The sequence below is a fragment of the Balearica regulorum genome, chromosome 1, assembly GCF_011004875.1.
Source record: "Balearica regulorum gibbericeps isolate bBalReg1 chromosome 1, bBalReg1.pri, whole genome shotgun sequence".
Classification (NCBI taxonomy): Eukaryota; Metazoa; Chordata; class Aves; order Gruiformes; family Gruidae; genus Balearica; species Balearica regulorum.
This window is the reverse complement of record NC_046184.1, coordinates 15,080,441-15,095,652: the sequence shown is the minus strand read 5'-3', so window position 1 is coordinate 15,095,652 and position 15,212 is coordinate 15,080,441. Positions and strand designations below refer to the sequence as shown.

At 38.8% G+C, this 15,212-nt stretch overlaps 1 protein-coding gene across 10 annotated transcripts in view; it reads left to right on the top strand.

The window, feature by feature from the left end:
- The window catches only part of SRPK2 (SRSF protein kinase 2), a 151,478-nt gene that overhangs the window by 124,908 nt on the left and 11,358 nt on the right, over nucleotides 1-15,212 (top strand). For all 10 annotated transcript variants that reach the window (XM_075738912.1, XM_075739008.1, XM_075739559.1 and 7 more), the window contains 4 exons: nucleotides 406-652; nucleotides 1,619-2,107; nucleotides 6,550-6,650; nucleotides 6,753-6,860. In XM_075738912.1, coding sequence (XP_075595027.1) covers nucleotides 406-652; nucleotides 1,619-2,107; nucleotides 6,550-6,650; nucleotides 6,753-6,860 — 945 coding nt within the window. The remainder of the gene's footprint in view (nucleotides 1-405; nucleotides 653-1,618; nucleotides 2,108-6,549; nucleotides 6,651-6,752; nucleotides 6,861-15,212) is intronic.

Here is a 15,212-nt window from a genome sequence, read left to right as displayed (position 1 = left end):
AAAATTTATATGTAAATAAATAGATATTATAACAGACTATCTTCCAAATACAATATCATCTGTTAATCTAGATTGACGTTTAAGATTATTGTGGCTAGTCAAGATTATAGGATCATAGGAATTTTACTGTCGTATCTTAGATGAATTTTGCCCTTGTATCTGGTAAACAAGCGTGTAAAAACATGTATAACTATGTAAAATTTTGATAGCTCTTTTTGCATCATATAACCCTATGTTGTTCTTGATTTGAAGTAAAATGGAAAAAACAATAGATTTACTATATTAATTGCCATGCAGTATTTTCAAATAAAAAGTAATCATATTGCAAGTGAATTTGGTGTGAGATGCCTTGAGAATAATTGTTTAGGTGTTTTTTGTTTTCTTTTGTTTGTATTAATATTTCAGGTTGGAAAAATATCCAAAAACAAAAAGAAAAAACTGAAGAAAAAACAGAAGAGACAAGCTGAGCTGTTAGAAAAACGCCTGCAGGAAATAGAAGAACTAGAGCGAGAAGCTGAAAGGAAAAAAATAGAAGAAAATGTAACCTCAGCTGTACCATCAAATGAACAAGAAGATGAGTACCACCCAGAGGTGAAACTAAAAACAGCTGATATAGAAGAGGTAGTAGATGAAGAACCTGGAAATGATGATGGTTAGTATTACCTGCTTGTGTTGATCCTGAATTTACTGTTTCAGAGGGGAAAGTAATTGCAGCATTGCATGTGATGCAATGAACAAAGACTCCAAACTCTCAGAGATCATCAAGTTTCATTTTCTCCTGTAGGTAAAATCATAACTACAAGGTCTAAAAAAGGAAAAGTCAAACCTACTATAGAAGTGAAGAAAAACATCAATAGCAATCTAGCTATCAAATCCCACAAAAGAGTACATAGAAATTTCAACAGAACAGTCAGTTGTCATACTACATTAAGTGCTGTGACTGCATATCTTGGTGAGGTAGAAGAAAAACAAGATGAATTTGTATTCTGTAACATTAATGTACTTAATGTATCCTTGCTTTCCCCTTTTCTTGTTACAATGTTTGTTGTAATGATCTATCGGGTAATAATAATTGCAACTTCTTCACTAAAATTCTTAATACGTCTTGTTAAAATTCTTGGTTAGTCCCGGTGGTTTGCAGCATAATTGTTACGGTGCAGCTCCATTCTGACTTCCTTGGTTGTCTCTTCAACTCTCTCCAATTCTGATAAAAATGTAACTGCTGAGACTGTCTGTCTTTTAGTTTAGTTTTGTTCTGCTCTTACTGTGAATTTTCCTACTTCTGTGATGACTCCCTGTTTGACGCAGATTGAATCATAGATTTGCAAAGCTTGCTTTCAAGACCTCATATATCTTCCCTTCATAACATTCTTCTCTTCTGAGTTGTTCCCTCCTGAACCACTTCCCATTGTTTATTTTTTCCAACAGTCTTACTAGTTCTTTCTTTTGCCTTTAATTTAGATTTTGTGGTCTTTACATGTTTCAGTGATATTCAGTGTTTCCTGGTGTGATATATCAGAAGTCAAGTAGTTACTGAAGAGTTAAAAGTTATGAATGCCTAATTTCAAAATGGTATATTGATGTATCATCTAATGTGTTGCTCATTGAAATTTTTCAGGTGAAGCAGACGATCAGGATGAAAAAGAAGATACAGAGAAAGAAAACACTGAAAAAGATGATGACGTTGAGCAGGAACTTGTCAACACTGACCCTACAGACCCTAAGTGGATAGAATCCCCCAAAACAAATGGCCATATTGTGAACGGCCCATTCCTATTGGAGCAACAGATTGAAGATGAAGACGAGGAGGAGGAAGAATGTCCAAATCCAGAGGAGTATAATCTTGATGAGCCAAATGCAAAAAGTGATTACTCTTATAGCAGCTCCTATGAACAGTTTAATGGTGAATTGCCAAATGGACGTCATAAAATTCCTGAGTCACAGTTCTCTGAATTTTCAGCTTCAGTGTTCTCTGGGGCTCTAGAGTCTGTAGCTTGTGGTTCTGCTGTTTCTGAAGGATCAACTGTAACCGAAAGAGAGGAGAGCAGCCCATCTCACGACAGGAGCAGAACAGTTTCAGCTTCAAGCACTGGGGATTTGCCAAAAAGTAAGTATTCCTCTTAGTGGCATATATCATGCTTGAAGCCTCTTGGAGCTGTTGGTGATGTCTTACATAGAATGAATAGTGGTCTTAAACCTTATATATATGTTTTATCTGTGTTTAGTGATACATGTATGCAGATTTTACTTTATTTTGGGGTTTTTTTGGTGAAAATTCAGTTCTAAGCTTCACGGGTAGGCTGTCACACACTTTATTGTAGATAAAATACTTGCATTGACAGGTCAGTCTTCGCAGAAAAGAGAAAAGGAAGGTTATAGTTGCAAGTAAGCATTATTCCCATACTTTAAGGGCAGAAGGTGATTGTGAGATCATGTAACCTGACTTCCTTTTATAACAAGCCAGTAATACACCATCTGTTAAGCCCAGTAACCATTATGTTTGGCTTAAAACATATTTTCCAAAAAGATATCTCTTGATTTGGACAAACAAAATGATAAAAAAAAAGTAATGTGGTTGAAGTGTGTTCCACTGGTCAGTACTCAGAATTGTTTCAGAGAAATTGTAGCAAGTTTGAATTTGTCTGGCTGCAGCTACTAGCTGTTACTTCTTGTTATATCTTTTCTCCGTCATATTCAAAAATTCTGTAATGTGCTGTATTTTCATTCATTAATGTTTCTTCTCTGTTTCAAACAGTTTCTCTCTTAACCTTTTATTAAAACTCAACAAGACAATTTCTTTGTCTCTGTAAGGCATGTTGCCAACCCTCAATTCATTGCTTTCTGTATTCAGTGTGGTTTTGGAGATTTAAATTCTGGCCACCAGAACTGCTCAGATCCAAAATTTTTGCCTGTAAATCCTGTTCATTGAAGACACGGAAGGTGAAATCTTGGTGTCATTGCAAAGAGCTGGATTTTTGCCATTGAATTAAATAGCTCCAGGGTATTACCCATATGTTTTATTTATAGTGCCAGTGGCTAAATGATAAATGTACAGGTTTCCACTTTAATAAAGAAAATACTGAGGGACTAAATCTGTAAGCAGATAGAAGAAAATGAGATAGCTTAGGAGAAGATCACTAAGCCTGCATCAACATTGTCCTAGATGAAGTTACTAAATTTAAATAGGGATGTATTGAAAAATACAGTTGAGTGTATTTCTTGATTTAAGACTTTAGAAGAGCAAGTCACAGTTTATGACAGAGTCTGAGAGGTAAGGTAATCTGCAAGTAGGCAAGAAATGTGAAATAAAATATGACTGACTAGAGCTGTGTTTCTGGAAGATACCAAGATCCAGGCTAATAAGTCTTCCGGTCCATCTCCTTACACTGTGTAGTCCCCCAATATACAGGAGGTTCCTAGATTCCTGGTAGCCTCTTCCTTTGTGCTGCTGGCAGTCTATAGGCAGAAAGCCTCTACTGCTGTTTTCCTGCGGTAATGCGTAAAATCCTTATGCCTCCAGAGAGTAAAGCTAGTTTTGTCATCATGGGAGCAACTTACCTCCGTAGCTGGAGAAACAAACCTACTTTATTCCTCCTTCATGTTACCTCATCAGGAGCAATTTACAGACCTCTTGTGCAAAACCAGAAGAAAGATAGTAAATTCAACCATACTCACTTCTTCCACAAAAAGAGGGAAAGCTGAACGTTATTAATAGCATCAATAATAATGATGGGTTAAACAGTAATAAAAGAGATCGAGGTATTTAGAAAGAAGACAGGCTATTCAATATTTTTAAATGGTGCTACTTTTTCACTACAACTTTAGTGCCCTTTTCTTGTATAGAGTAGACTTTATGTGTTCCTCTCTGTCTAGGCATTGCTATACATAATTAAGTAACATGGTCTCATCTTAATTTTTCAGGGTACTTGCCTCATTCAGTGCACAGATCGATTTATGTTCAGTGGATGAGCAGCTATTAAGTTTTTATCTTTTTCAAGTTTTCACTGCATGACCAAATGTCCTTAAGATAGATCTATTAATTTCCTCATGACTCTCCTCCTCATTCCAGTGTTTGAATGTTTACTAAGTATACTATCATGCTGAGACTGTGAGAAGAGGAGGTGATATTTCTCAGTTTCATGGAACTAGGACACACAAAAGTGAAGATCAGAAATGCTCACTAATTTTATGCTCAGGTTGAGCTCCTTTGGATGCTTTTTTGAGAGTACTTGCTAAAAAGTATGCTCCTTTTGACTTCACTTTCAGTTGTGAATGATCTGCATTTGTCAAAGTCAGAATCCAAGGTCTCATATTCATTTCTCGGAAAATATGTGACATAAGCTTCATGAGTTCCTGGGGAAAAACACAAAAGTGTAGGAACTTACCTTGTCAGGTCTTTCTGTTAGAAGAAGGTTGAAGAAAGCTGTTTTCTAAAGTCATATTCAGATGTCTTACTAATGAGGCTTTTCTTCGCCCATCATTCTGCTTTATTTACTGCAGTCCTTCACCTTCAAAAAGATGTGTGGGAAGGATTTATCTAGTACTATCAATTTATTTTTTTTTCCCCAGGGCTACTGAATTGGGGAAGGTCCTATAATTTCTTGAATAATTTATGTGATTGTGTTGGGGGGAAAAAAAATCAGACTGTACTGTGCTGCATGCTTGTAAGGGAAGATTTTGATATTAAGCTTACTAGTTCCTGTCTTTTAAGTGCTGTATTGCAACCTCATTCTCTCAGTGTATTTTACTTTAATGCCCTATACTGGTGGTTTTTTAAAATTTGAATCTTGGACTCCACTCCAGCTTTTTTAGAGGACTGTTTTGTTGAGGTCACTGCCCCTTCTACCTTCTGCCATTTAGTCCTGTCTTTTCTTTCCTTCTCTTTCCTAGTGGATCTTGCCACTTTCTTTTCTAGTTGGCCAGTATTTCAGTGTCCTGAAGGCCCATTCAGGCTTACTGTCCCAGCAGTTGAAGGTCCTCATCTGATTTCAGTCACTCCTAACTCACTATTAGACATCCTGTATTTTTTCTCCTTGTCCCATTTCTGGTGTGTTTTTGTCTTCCAATTCTTACGCCAATTTAACAGGTCATTGTATCCCCACTGGAGTCCCAGGTGCCTTTTGGATCTGGTTCCTCTTTCTTACCTTGCAACTAGTTCCCAATTGAGTCTTTGTAGCTTTGGGACAAGGAAACTGAGATGAATCCTGTGCTGCTATGTGATTTATGATACCTGATTCTATCTTCCACATTCAAGTCAATCTGCTTTCTTTCCAACGCACTATAGGAGCTAGTAGGTGGTATGTCAAAACAAAGAAAAGCAGCAGTCCTCCACTGTCGTATGTTATGGTCTACAACGTCCCAAGAGCCTCTAAAGATTAGATTAAAGTTCTGCCTTTTTATTCAATGCAAATAGGACCTTCAGAGAACTTTGATTCACCGTTGAATCAATCTGTGAAATGAGTGACAGTCCTGTCATGGTTTAGCCCCGGCCAGCAACTAAGCCCCACGCAGCTGCTGCCTCACTCCCTGCCCCGGTGGGATGGGGGAGAGATTCAGAAGGGCAAAAGTGAGAAAACTCGTGGGTTGAGATAAAGACAGTTTAACAGGTAAAGCAAAAGCCATGTGCACAAGCAAAGCAAAACAAGGAATTCATTCCCCACTTCCCATGGGCAGGCAGGTGTTCAGCCATCTCCAGGAAACCAGGGCTCCATCACGTGTAACAGTGACTTGGGAAGACAAACGCCATCACTCCAAACGTCCCCTTCTTCTTCCCCCAGCTTTATATACTGAGCATGACATCATATGGTATGGGATATCCCTTGGGTCAGTTGGGGTCAGCTGTCCCGGCTGTGTCCCCTCCCAACTCCTTGTGCCCCCCCAGCCTCCTCGCTGGTGGGGTGGTGTGAGAGACAGAAGAGGCCTTGGCTCTGTGTCAGCACTGCTCAGCAGTAGCAAAAACATCCCTGTGTTACCAGCACTGTTTCCAGCACAAATCCAAACCACAGCCCCATACTAGCTACTGTGAAAAAAATTAACCCTGTCCCAGCCAAAACCAGCACAAAGTCCCCTAGGTTCTAAAATTAGCCAAGGTTTGATGAGTCTTTTTCCCCTTGGGACAGATATTAAAAAAAAAAACCAAAACAAAACCCAGCCAAATTTTATTTACCTTAGCCAAGAATGGAAGTGCAGAATTTTTCTCAACCAAACTATTGCAAAAATGTCTCTCTCATGTGGAGTTGTTGGAGTTTGAATCTTAACATTTTCTGTCTCAATCTGTTCTTGGAAGCATATGCACTGTTTTTGCTTAGAAGCTCCTCTGGATATTCTAATAATAGTCATTTCACAGTTAAAGAATGCAAAAAAAATGTGTGCTTGAAATGTAAGGTAAGAAATCCTATTTATGATGCTTTAATTTCTCATAATGTTCAGCAAATGATTTTGGTGTCTTCAGTGTATTACAAAATTGGATGAAGTGTCAAGGCAAAGCTGCTTAGAGGTAATGAATAGTATGTTCAAAATACTAACTGTTCTGCCTTTTGCTTGTGTTAGCAAAAACTCGTGCTGCTGACTTACTGGTGAATCCACTGGACCCAAGAAATGCAGATAAAATTAGAGTTAAAATAGCTGACCTGGGGAATGCCTGCTGGGTGGTAAGTATAACTACATCATTTTAGCTATTTAGCCTTCACTATTTAGAACAGACCTCTTTATTGTTAATTTTTTCCATTAATGTGGTTTTCTTTCTGTTTTAGCATAAACACTTCACAGAAGACATCCAGACAAGACAATATAGATCCATAGAGGTTTTAATAGGAGCAGGTTACAGTACACCTGCTGATATCTGGAGTACAGCATGTATGGTAAGAACAATACAATGTGTATTTTACAAGAATAAACCTCCCAAAACCAGTTGTTTATTTAGTGAGGAAACCTGATGAGGATGGTTCTGACATTGTGACACAAACACATCATCAGAAATTATGTTGTATCAGATAGCCACTGATGTTTTTTCCCCCCTTTATTTCAATTTCTCAAGCATTCTTAATCAAGAGGAAGTATTTTGGAGAGCATTTGTCATTTTCATTTGATGCTTTTTAAACTTGCAGTCAAAAATATGCAAGTTTGGAGGGTAATACAAGTATATTTTAAATATCCAAGTCTAACTGAAATAGTACAACTTCATGTTTCCTTCCTGCCTTAGAATCCATGTAACTCTTTGCTGTGTTTTCATTCCTTTTTCTTGCATAAAGTAGCAAAACAGAGAAATACTTGAAATTCTTGCCAAGTGCAATGAAAACATTCATCAGATTAGGCTTGCAAGTCACAGCTTTAGATTCTAAACTTTGAAGAGAAGGAATTTATTAGTAAAATATATGGTAACATTCTGTAGAATTAGTTTTAACACAGTAAAACTGAAATTAGAGATTTTAAAAAATCTTTGAATAGAAAAAGTAAAAGCTTAATCATTCAACCTTCTGAAACACTTTATAATACCTCTTTGAAGACAAATAAGTTACGTGCATCTTTTCATTAAAGATAGTTTTGGAAATACATTTAGAAATGTCTATTTTAAAAGTGAAAACTTATTCAAATCTTCATATTTTACAAATACATGTCTGAAAAGAGTAAGTGTGTGAGGAGGAGGAGAAGACTCAAATACTAGACACAGTTTGCAGGCGTGGGTGATGAGAAGAATTGCAGAGCTCAGAGGGAGAGGAGGAGGATTGAAAAGAACATAAAATCCTACAGATATTATAAGCTCAGCAAGCCATGTGTTGGAAGTAACTAACCCATAAGTAAAATTGCAAGTATGTTTTCTCTGGAGTTTAATACTAGCTTTTGCTTTAGTTCACAGAAAAGAACATCCATTTCCAAATTTACTCTTTCATTTGGGGGCAAAATATAAAATTTTTCTATTACATTGAAAACAAAGCATAGAAAATATTCCACAGTTTTGATCCTTAATTCTTTGAATGATTCTCTTAGCTAACTACAAATTTACTATAGAGACTTTTTGTTCATTTTACCTGATACTTTGTAAACCTCAGTTGAACTAGATAACTTTTTATTGTATTAAATACCCTATATTTGTCTTCCTCTAAGGTTGTACCTACCTCCTGCTAATTTTATATACAGTCTTGTAGCTAAAGCCACATAAAAAAGGCTGAAGTCTATCTCGCATTGCATTTAAAGGAAGTGGGATACTTAATAGCAATATCATACCTAGGGACCGTAATATTCTTACGGTACTTGGGGTCATCCAGCCCCTTACACTTTAATTCTTTCCCATGTTGTATAAGCGTGACTGCTTTCTTCATGTAAGTCCTTTCTCAAACTCAAGGGGGAACAAAACCAGCCTAAAGCATCTCTGCCACTAGGGGTGTCTTAATTCACATTCACAATTATTTATGAAATTTCAGTATTTTAATGAGAAAATTATACTTCTGCTTTTTTGTTACGTAAGCTTTAAAGATAGTAAAGCGTTTGAGGCAGAAACACTGGAATTCTGTCTTCTGCCACAGACTTTTGGGTTTTTTCCCTTAAAAAATGCTGTAGAAATTTTATAATCTTACAGCACTGACATAGAGTTGTTGAATTCAGTTGTCATCATTGTGTAGCCGTGTAAAAAATAGAGATCAGTCTCTGAAGCCCACCTCAAAGATTCATTGTTTCAGAACCCCTCAGGATCTGCTTCCATTCCTGTATAGTGAGGAAACGGGTCAGAGCACTGTGAGTGCTGATCCTGCATCAGATGGAAAACAGCTCTGGGGTAGGGATTGACTTGAAGACCTTAACAGCTCTTTCTGCAGAGGACTTGTGACAGAGATTAAGGGCCAGGGAAACATTCCTGACATGGAAGTGCAAACTCCCAATTAACTTATTTAGGCTGTCTTTGGAAATTATAATTTGATTCTCTCCAGTCCCAAAAGCAGCTGAGAATTGTGAAGTACCAAAGTATTGTAATGCCATTGTAGTCCCACTTGCTTTCTCAAGTTTGGATTCCTTGTGGTACCTAGATGTGGTTCAGAAAATGCCCTTCTGGGTTACCTTGTTCCTGTTTCATATTTAATTCACTTTATTCCATAATTTTTACCATTAACGTGTGTTTTCAAAAGGATTGTCTGCTGGAGCAGGAGCTGGTGTTTATTTTCAGACAAAATACAGCTTAGCAACCCTGTTAGTCATGTTGTCCAAGACTCTCAAAGGAGAGCAGGGAGACTTCTTTGTCATGTTGCTTTGCTTGTACAAGTTCAAAGTCACTAAGGACATTTTTGGAAGCATTACAATGCAAAATGAGTGGTCCAGCAGTATTGCCATGATTTTTTTTCTTGGTGAGTTTCCATCCTTCCATACTTTGACGAAAGTGACAGTACCAAGCACACATGAAGTGGTGTCCTACCAGCTGACTGTGTATTAATTGCACATGGTATTTCTCATTCCTTACTTTTTATTTTTTTAAAAAAAAAGAGTTGTCAGTTAAGGGGAAGCTGTATTAGTAAGTGACCTAAGTTTGAGGTTCTGTTCAGGCTAGGTAAGTAATTGCTCTGATGATATCCACCCGTCAGAAGTAACATTTGTGAATGGGTAGGAAAGGTGCCATGTGGCTTTGCAGTGGAAGCCGCGTTATGTAATTGCAGATTCTGTCCTTCATTTTCATCATGATTTTGACTTTGGATGAGCTTTCTTGTCTCAGTTTATATACTGATTGATAATGCGCATATCGCAAAAGTGCGTGCCTCATGTGAATGATGTGAATTAATGTGAATGCAGAGTATATTAAGCTAGCATCAGAGCAAAGGTGAGATGTTAGGCTTTTAAAACCCTTGCTTACAAATGAATCACTGTGCTAGTTCTCTGAACTGGCACTGAAAGAGGGTTCAAAATATTTTTACTTCATTTGGATGGAATTGTGTATGAATACATCTTGTAGATCTGTGTGTGCCCATGACCTTCAAATCAGAGATTTCTGACCAGTATTGTCACAGAGAGTGATCCAGGTGTGCTTTTCGTTCCTCCATCTGTGTAGCTCTTGCTGATAGAAGACCTGCTGCTTCAAAGTCCTGGTCAGGTTCTCCATGTCAGTGGGCGTTGTTGAAGTTTTACAACGTGGCTGCCCAACTCTCCCGCATGGGCTTGCTCACAAGCAGACCAGAACACTCTGCTTAGTAGGAAACAGCACACATGAAGACTGCTTAGCTTGCAAAATAGACAAGATTCTCCATCTGTTGTATATCCACTGCTGTGTCAGATAATCTAGATAATGTCTCCATTTTAAAAAAAAAGACAATAAAAACAGGCCTTTCATTGAATTACTTTAGGGTCCATAGAATTTCTCTGTCAGAGGTTGACCTCCAGACGTGTACATAAAACACCTCAGTCTTTTCATGTGTCTTGGCTAGTAGATTTTATGAAGGACTACTTGGAATGCATGGGACCAGGATTCACCTGAGGTCTTAATGTGGTCTTGTGCTTTATGGATCTCCATTTGAGCCTAAGGTTTTTCACTGCCTTTTGCTTGCCAATGAAATAATTTTGCTTGCACACTGGGAATAGCATTGAGTATGAGAGTAGCAGAGCTCGTGGTTCTTGTATTGGCTTGTGTTGATGGCATAAAGTGTAAGTCAAGTACAGAGCTTGTGTTGTATCACAGCAGCAGCAGATTGTCTTGTTTTCATTGTACCATTCACTCATCAGTTTTACTTAGTCTTTAGTAATGAGGATGGAGATGATGATGACGTCTGATAAGGGTGCCCTGAGCATGCAAAGCAACTTTCAGAATACTCCTGTTATGAATCCAACTTACAGGACATTGTATGTTGTGTCTACGTGGAGTGCTCTCCTCATCTGGGCTCTGCTAATATGGGTTGGCTTTGTCTAGCCACCAAAACCAGGTGTTTGATGCAGCTTTCAGGAAAGAATAATCTTGTTTTATTTGTATTGTCTTTAGTTTGGGAGTAGCCAGAGATTCTGATCAGGATTACTTGTGCTAGAAGTGACACACAGAGCTGTGTAAGGACTCTACCCAAATAGCACATAAAAGAGACAGTGCAAAAGAGGGAGAAATAACTCAGTGCTAATAACCTCACAGTTCTGTTTCTTTTGGTGTTATGTCAGTGAGTAAGTAGCATTGTAAGCCAGCAGGCTGTGAGCTGAATCTTCTAATTTTAGATGATTTGGCATGGCCCAGTTCTTGTGCCCCAAACAGGAAAAGCACCTCTTCTTATCAGATTTAAAGGATGAGAGGGTGTATCCTCAGGCCAGGACCAGTTCTCTGCTCAGATGAGCTGAGTCTCAGAGTCTTTAAGAAAAAGACACTCCACCCCCCATAAAATAAATAGAACAAACAGGGGAAAAGAGAGAATGATGCTTGTCTTTGGAGGCTTATAATCAGTCCACGCACAATGTGCTGTGAAGCTGATGAAAGAAGTTAGATGCCAATGGGCTTTTCCAGACTATGACAGTTGTTTGCCTGTTCTATGCTCAGCAAAGAATCAACAAAGTGTAATTTACGTTTTTTCCCAGACTTTGGTGACCTAGGTCTGAGTGAGTGTTGCTGTCATTTGCTGGACATTTGTAAGTTTTGCTAAGGAAATCACACAGTGCCCTTTCTTTTTCTTTTAACAATGGGGCCTATGTAAGTGGGATACTCAGCTGCTCTCATGGAGAGCTAGACGCTGGGAATCTCTTTCCGCATCTATTACATTCTAGAAAATTCTGTGTTCCCTTGCTGTAAAAACCTCTATTTTAGTTATGCCAATAGGGAGGTGCATCTCTCATTTTCACACGAAAAAAGAACAGATTTGGAGTCAGCAGTGCCTTTGACAGGACTGAAACCCCCCTTGATCATTTAATTTTATCAGGCTGAATTTCCACATTTGCAGTATTGAGAGGGTTGCTTTCTGTGGAGCAGAAACTGAACAGACACTGCATGATTTAGCATTTCCTAAATCTCAAAATCCATGGAACACAGCACTCCACTCCTGCTGCCAAGAAATCCTGGCAAGATAAGGGAGTTAGTGCTGGCAGAGAGCATCCCTTTGTATTGCTCCTAGAAATGAGTGCAAGCACCGTGATTCCACTGCTTTTCCTTGTTTATGCTCTTTGGACTGGAGACAGGAAAAGCACCTGAAATGATGAGTGTCATCATCTGACTTCTGTTGTTCATCATGTACAGTCTTGTTTGAGCTGCGGGGAGGAGATGTCTGTATCACAAGCTAGGACATTAACAAGACTATGTTTTTAACACTTATCCGAGGTGGCTTTTGTGATGAGTTGTGCTTCCTGAAATGTCTTCTCTTTATAATAAGAACTAGGAAATAGATCATAGCTGTAGATCAGCAGGAAGTCAGAGAAGGAGAAAATTGTACTTGGTGATTTATCTACCCAAAGAGAATACAAATAATGAAAGAAAATACTACTGGGTGAGAGGGAAAGGGGCCAGGCAAACAGCTTTCAAAATGAGGGAGATGCTATGACAAGACAAGCAAGCTTACAGGGGTGGGTTTTATTATGAGCATTTCTGTTCATGTGAGAGAACTTGGACAGAATGAATAATGAGCAGAATGTAGTAACTTATGTTAAATTCAAACCTACATGTAAGTGCTTGTAGTTCAGCCCTCAGTTTACTTCTTTGCATAATGTCCTCCAATGTGGAGTGGAGAGGTAACTGTCCTTAGTTACTCTTCCTGTGTTGTAAGCAGGGGCAAAAATGATCATGTTTCCATGGGATCATGAGTATCATCATGCTAGTACGTGTGAGTGGCACATACTGAAGGTGCGATGACAAGCCTCGGTGTGCACAGAAGCGGTGTTTTGAGAAAAAATGGAAAATCAGAAATGTGAGAGAAGAGAGAAACTTCAAGTCACTATGCACATATTTTTCAGTAGGCAGATACAGTACAAAATGCTGTTATTAATCACTGTACACCCTTTTTGAAGGTGGTGGGTGGACAACCTGAAACATTCAAAAGAAAATGATTTTCCAAAGAAACTGACTTTCCAAAGCAATCACTCCACTTGTGCATGATTCCAAGATCGGAGTACTGCAAATAATAGAAATCTGTTTCCTTTTCAAGCATCCCATGCGTGTCTTTGTTTTGTATGTCTGGCCTTTCTTACCAAGCACTAACCATGCAAAATACCTTCTGTATCCTTTCTGTCACCTGGCTCTTCAGAGGGAGATGTCCATGGGAGAACAAACTGTCAGCTGGTGTGCGTATCCCAAAAAGCTTTTTGCTCTACTTTCCATGTTCCCACTTACCTGTGGAACAGCATTCTTAAAACTAAGCCTATTTTTAAATCAGTTACATTCTCATTCACAGCTCTTCATTTCAGTTGGGGCAAAGAAACTGGCCAAGAGCCGGGTCTTGTCTGTCAGAATAATAATTCCAGCCTATACCTTGTTGTCCTTTTTCAGCTGGGACTTCATAAGAGGAATTCAGGGAGGCTGATGCAGTCCAAGTGAATTGTTCTTCCAGTCCTCTCTCAGACAGCATTCCCTAGGCATGCATCCATTTTCAATCACCAGATTGAGTACGCAGCTGTCACACAGAGAAAATGTGGCTATTTCCAATTGTGTGATTAGACACGTATCCATAATATACAATAGTGATGCCAACAGTTTAGTATTGTGGTAGGTTCATAAACAATCACGTGGCAGGAAAGGAGTCATAGCCTCTCAAGAGCCTACAAAAGCAGCAGTGTGACCATTTATATGAAGGGTTATCTATCTGCAGATGGAGAAGAGCAGTCTAGATTGTTTTTCTGCGATAGCCTTAGGAAAGTGATAAGTAAGTGATTGCCAGAACAGTCAGTAAGGAGGGATGATTGCCTTGGGCTTTTGTGCCATATGTTGAGTGTGCTGTATCTCATTTGTTATCTCCATGTAATAATCAAAATGCTGATTTCTGTTGAGGTAAATGTCAGCATTAAGTAAAAAAGATCATGGTAATTCAAAATCAGAGTTTCTTTCAAGAAACTAGTTTTTATAAATGAATACTTTCAAAGGGAAAGTAAGTAAGTAAATATGATTAATCTATATTTGTAGCATCATAGAAATAATAGCCAAATTTAGGTTGAAAGTGGTCTCCAATAGTCTACCTGCTGCTTGAACCAGGGGTAACGTCAAGGTTAGATGAGGTTACCCAGAGCCTCATCCAATTGAAGCGTACATACCTGTCAGGACGGTGTTTCCATGACCTTTCAGAGCAGCTTGTCCCAGTGCTCAGCCAATCTCGCTGAAGAATTTTTTTTCTCGTATCGAGTCAGAATTTCCCCTCTTGCTACTTGTGTCTGTTCTCTGTTATCCTTTCATTGCGAAGACTGTATCTTGCTCTTCTCGGTTACTGCTTCTCAGGTAGTGGAGTGCAGCAATTAAATCCCCCCTTCTCCTTCCCTTCTCCAGCCTGAACAAACACAGCCCCACCAGCCTCTTCTCCTGCATCCTCTGCAAGTTATGGAGTCTGGGTGGTTTTATGCACCTTACAGCTGAGTGCAAAGGCTTGATAAGTACCGAAAAGTGCTCAGCAGTGCATCACCAAAACTGTAGTTCTGAGCTTTTCTTTTGGTTGCACTGTCTCAGTAATGGGACTGCGCGTGCTTTGTGTTGCACCACACCTTCGGGCATCAGCTTAGAGCAGAACAACTGACCGATACAATCCAGAGGTGTCATTGACCTTTTTATAGGTATTTGCCTGCTTATTAACACATTTTTAATGCTGATTCTTTTACTTTATGGTAAAAACCTAGGTCAAGGATTTATTCTTTTTTAAATGAGGCCAAATTAATTTCATTTATCTTGTGCTATGTAGCCAGTCCATCCTACAAATATCTGGGAACCTATTACCAGGTTGCTGCAGATGAACCTGAGAGACATTGCCCTGTATGAATTCTAAGAAGTGATATTACAGATATTTATTGCAGCACCCAAAAGGCAAGGCTGTCTCTGTGTGCACCTGAGTTGGAAGTTTCTTCGTTCTTGATGCATAGTCCTTTAAGAAGAGTCAGAAAATCAAATGTCTGAGACACCGCGGCTCCAGCCCATGCTGGGCATTGCGTCAAAGCTGGACAAAAAGGGAAAAAGAAGCAGCAGCAGCATTTTAAAAAGCTTTAGTTTCTCTTCAGCAAAACGGTGGTATAAATATCCCAAATCTATGAGAGCTTGCAGCTGTTATTATATACAAACAGATCTAAAGTTCAGTCTGTCACAGTAG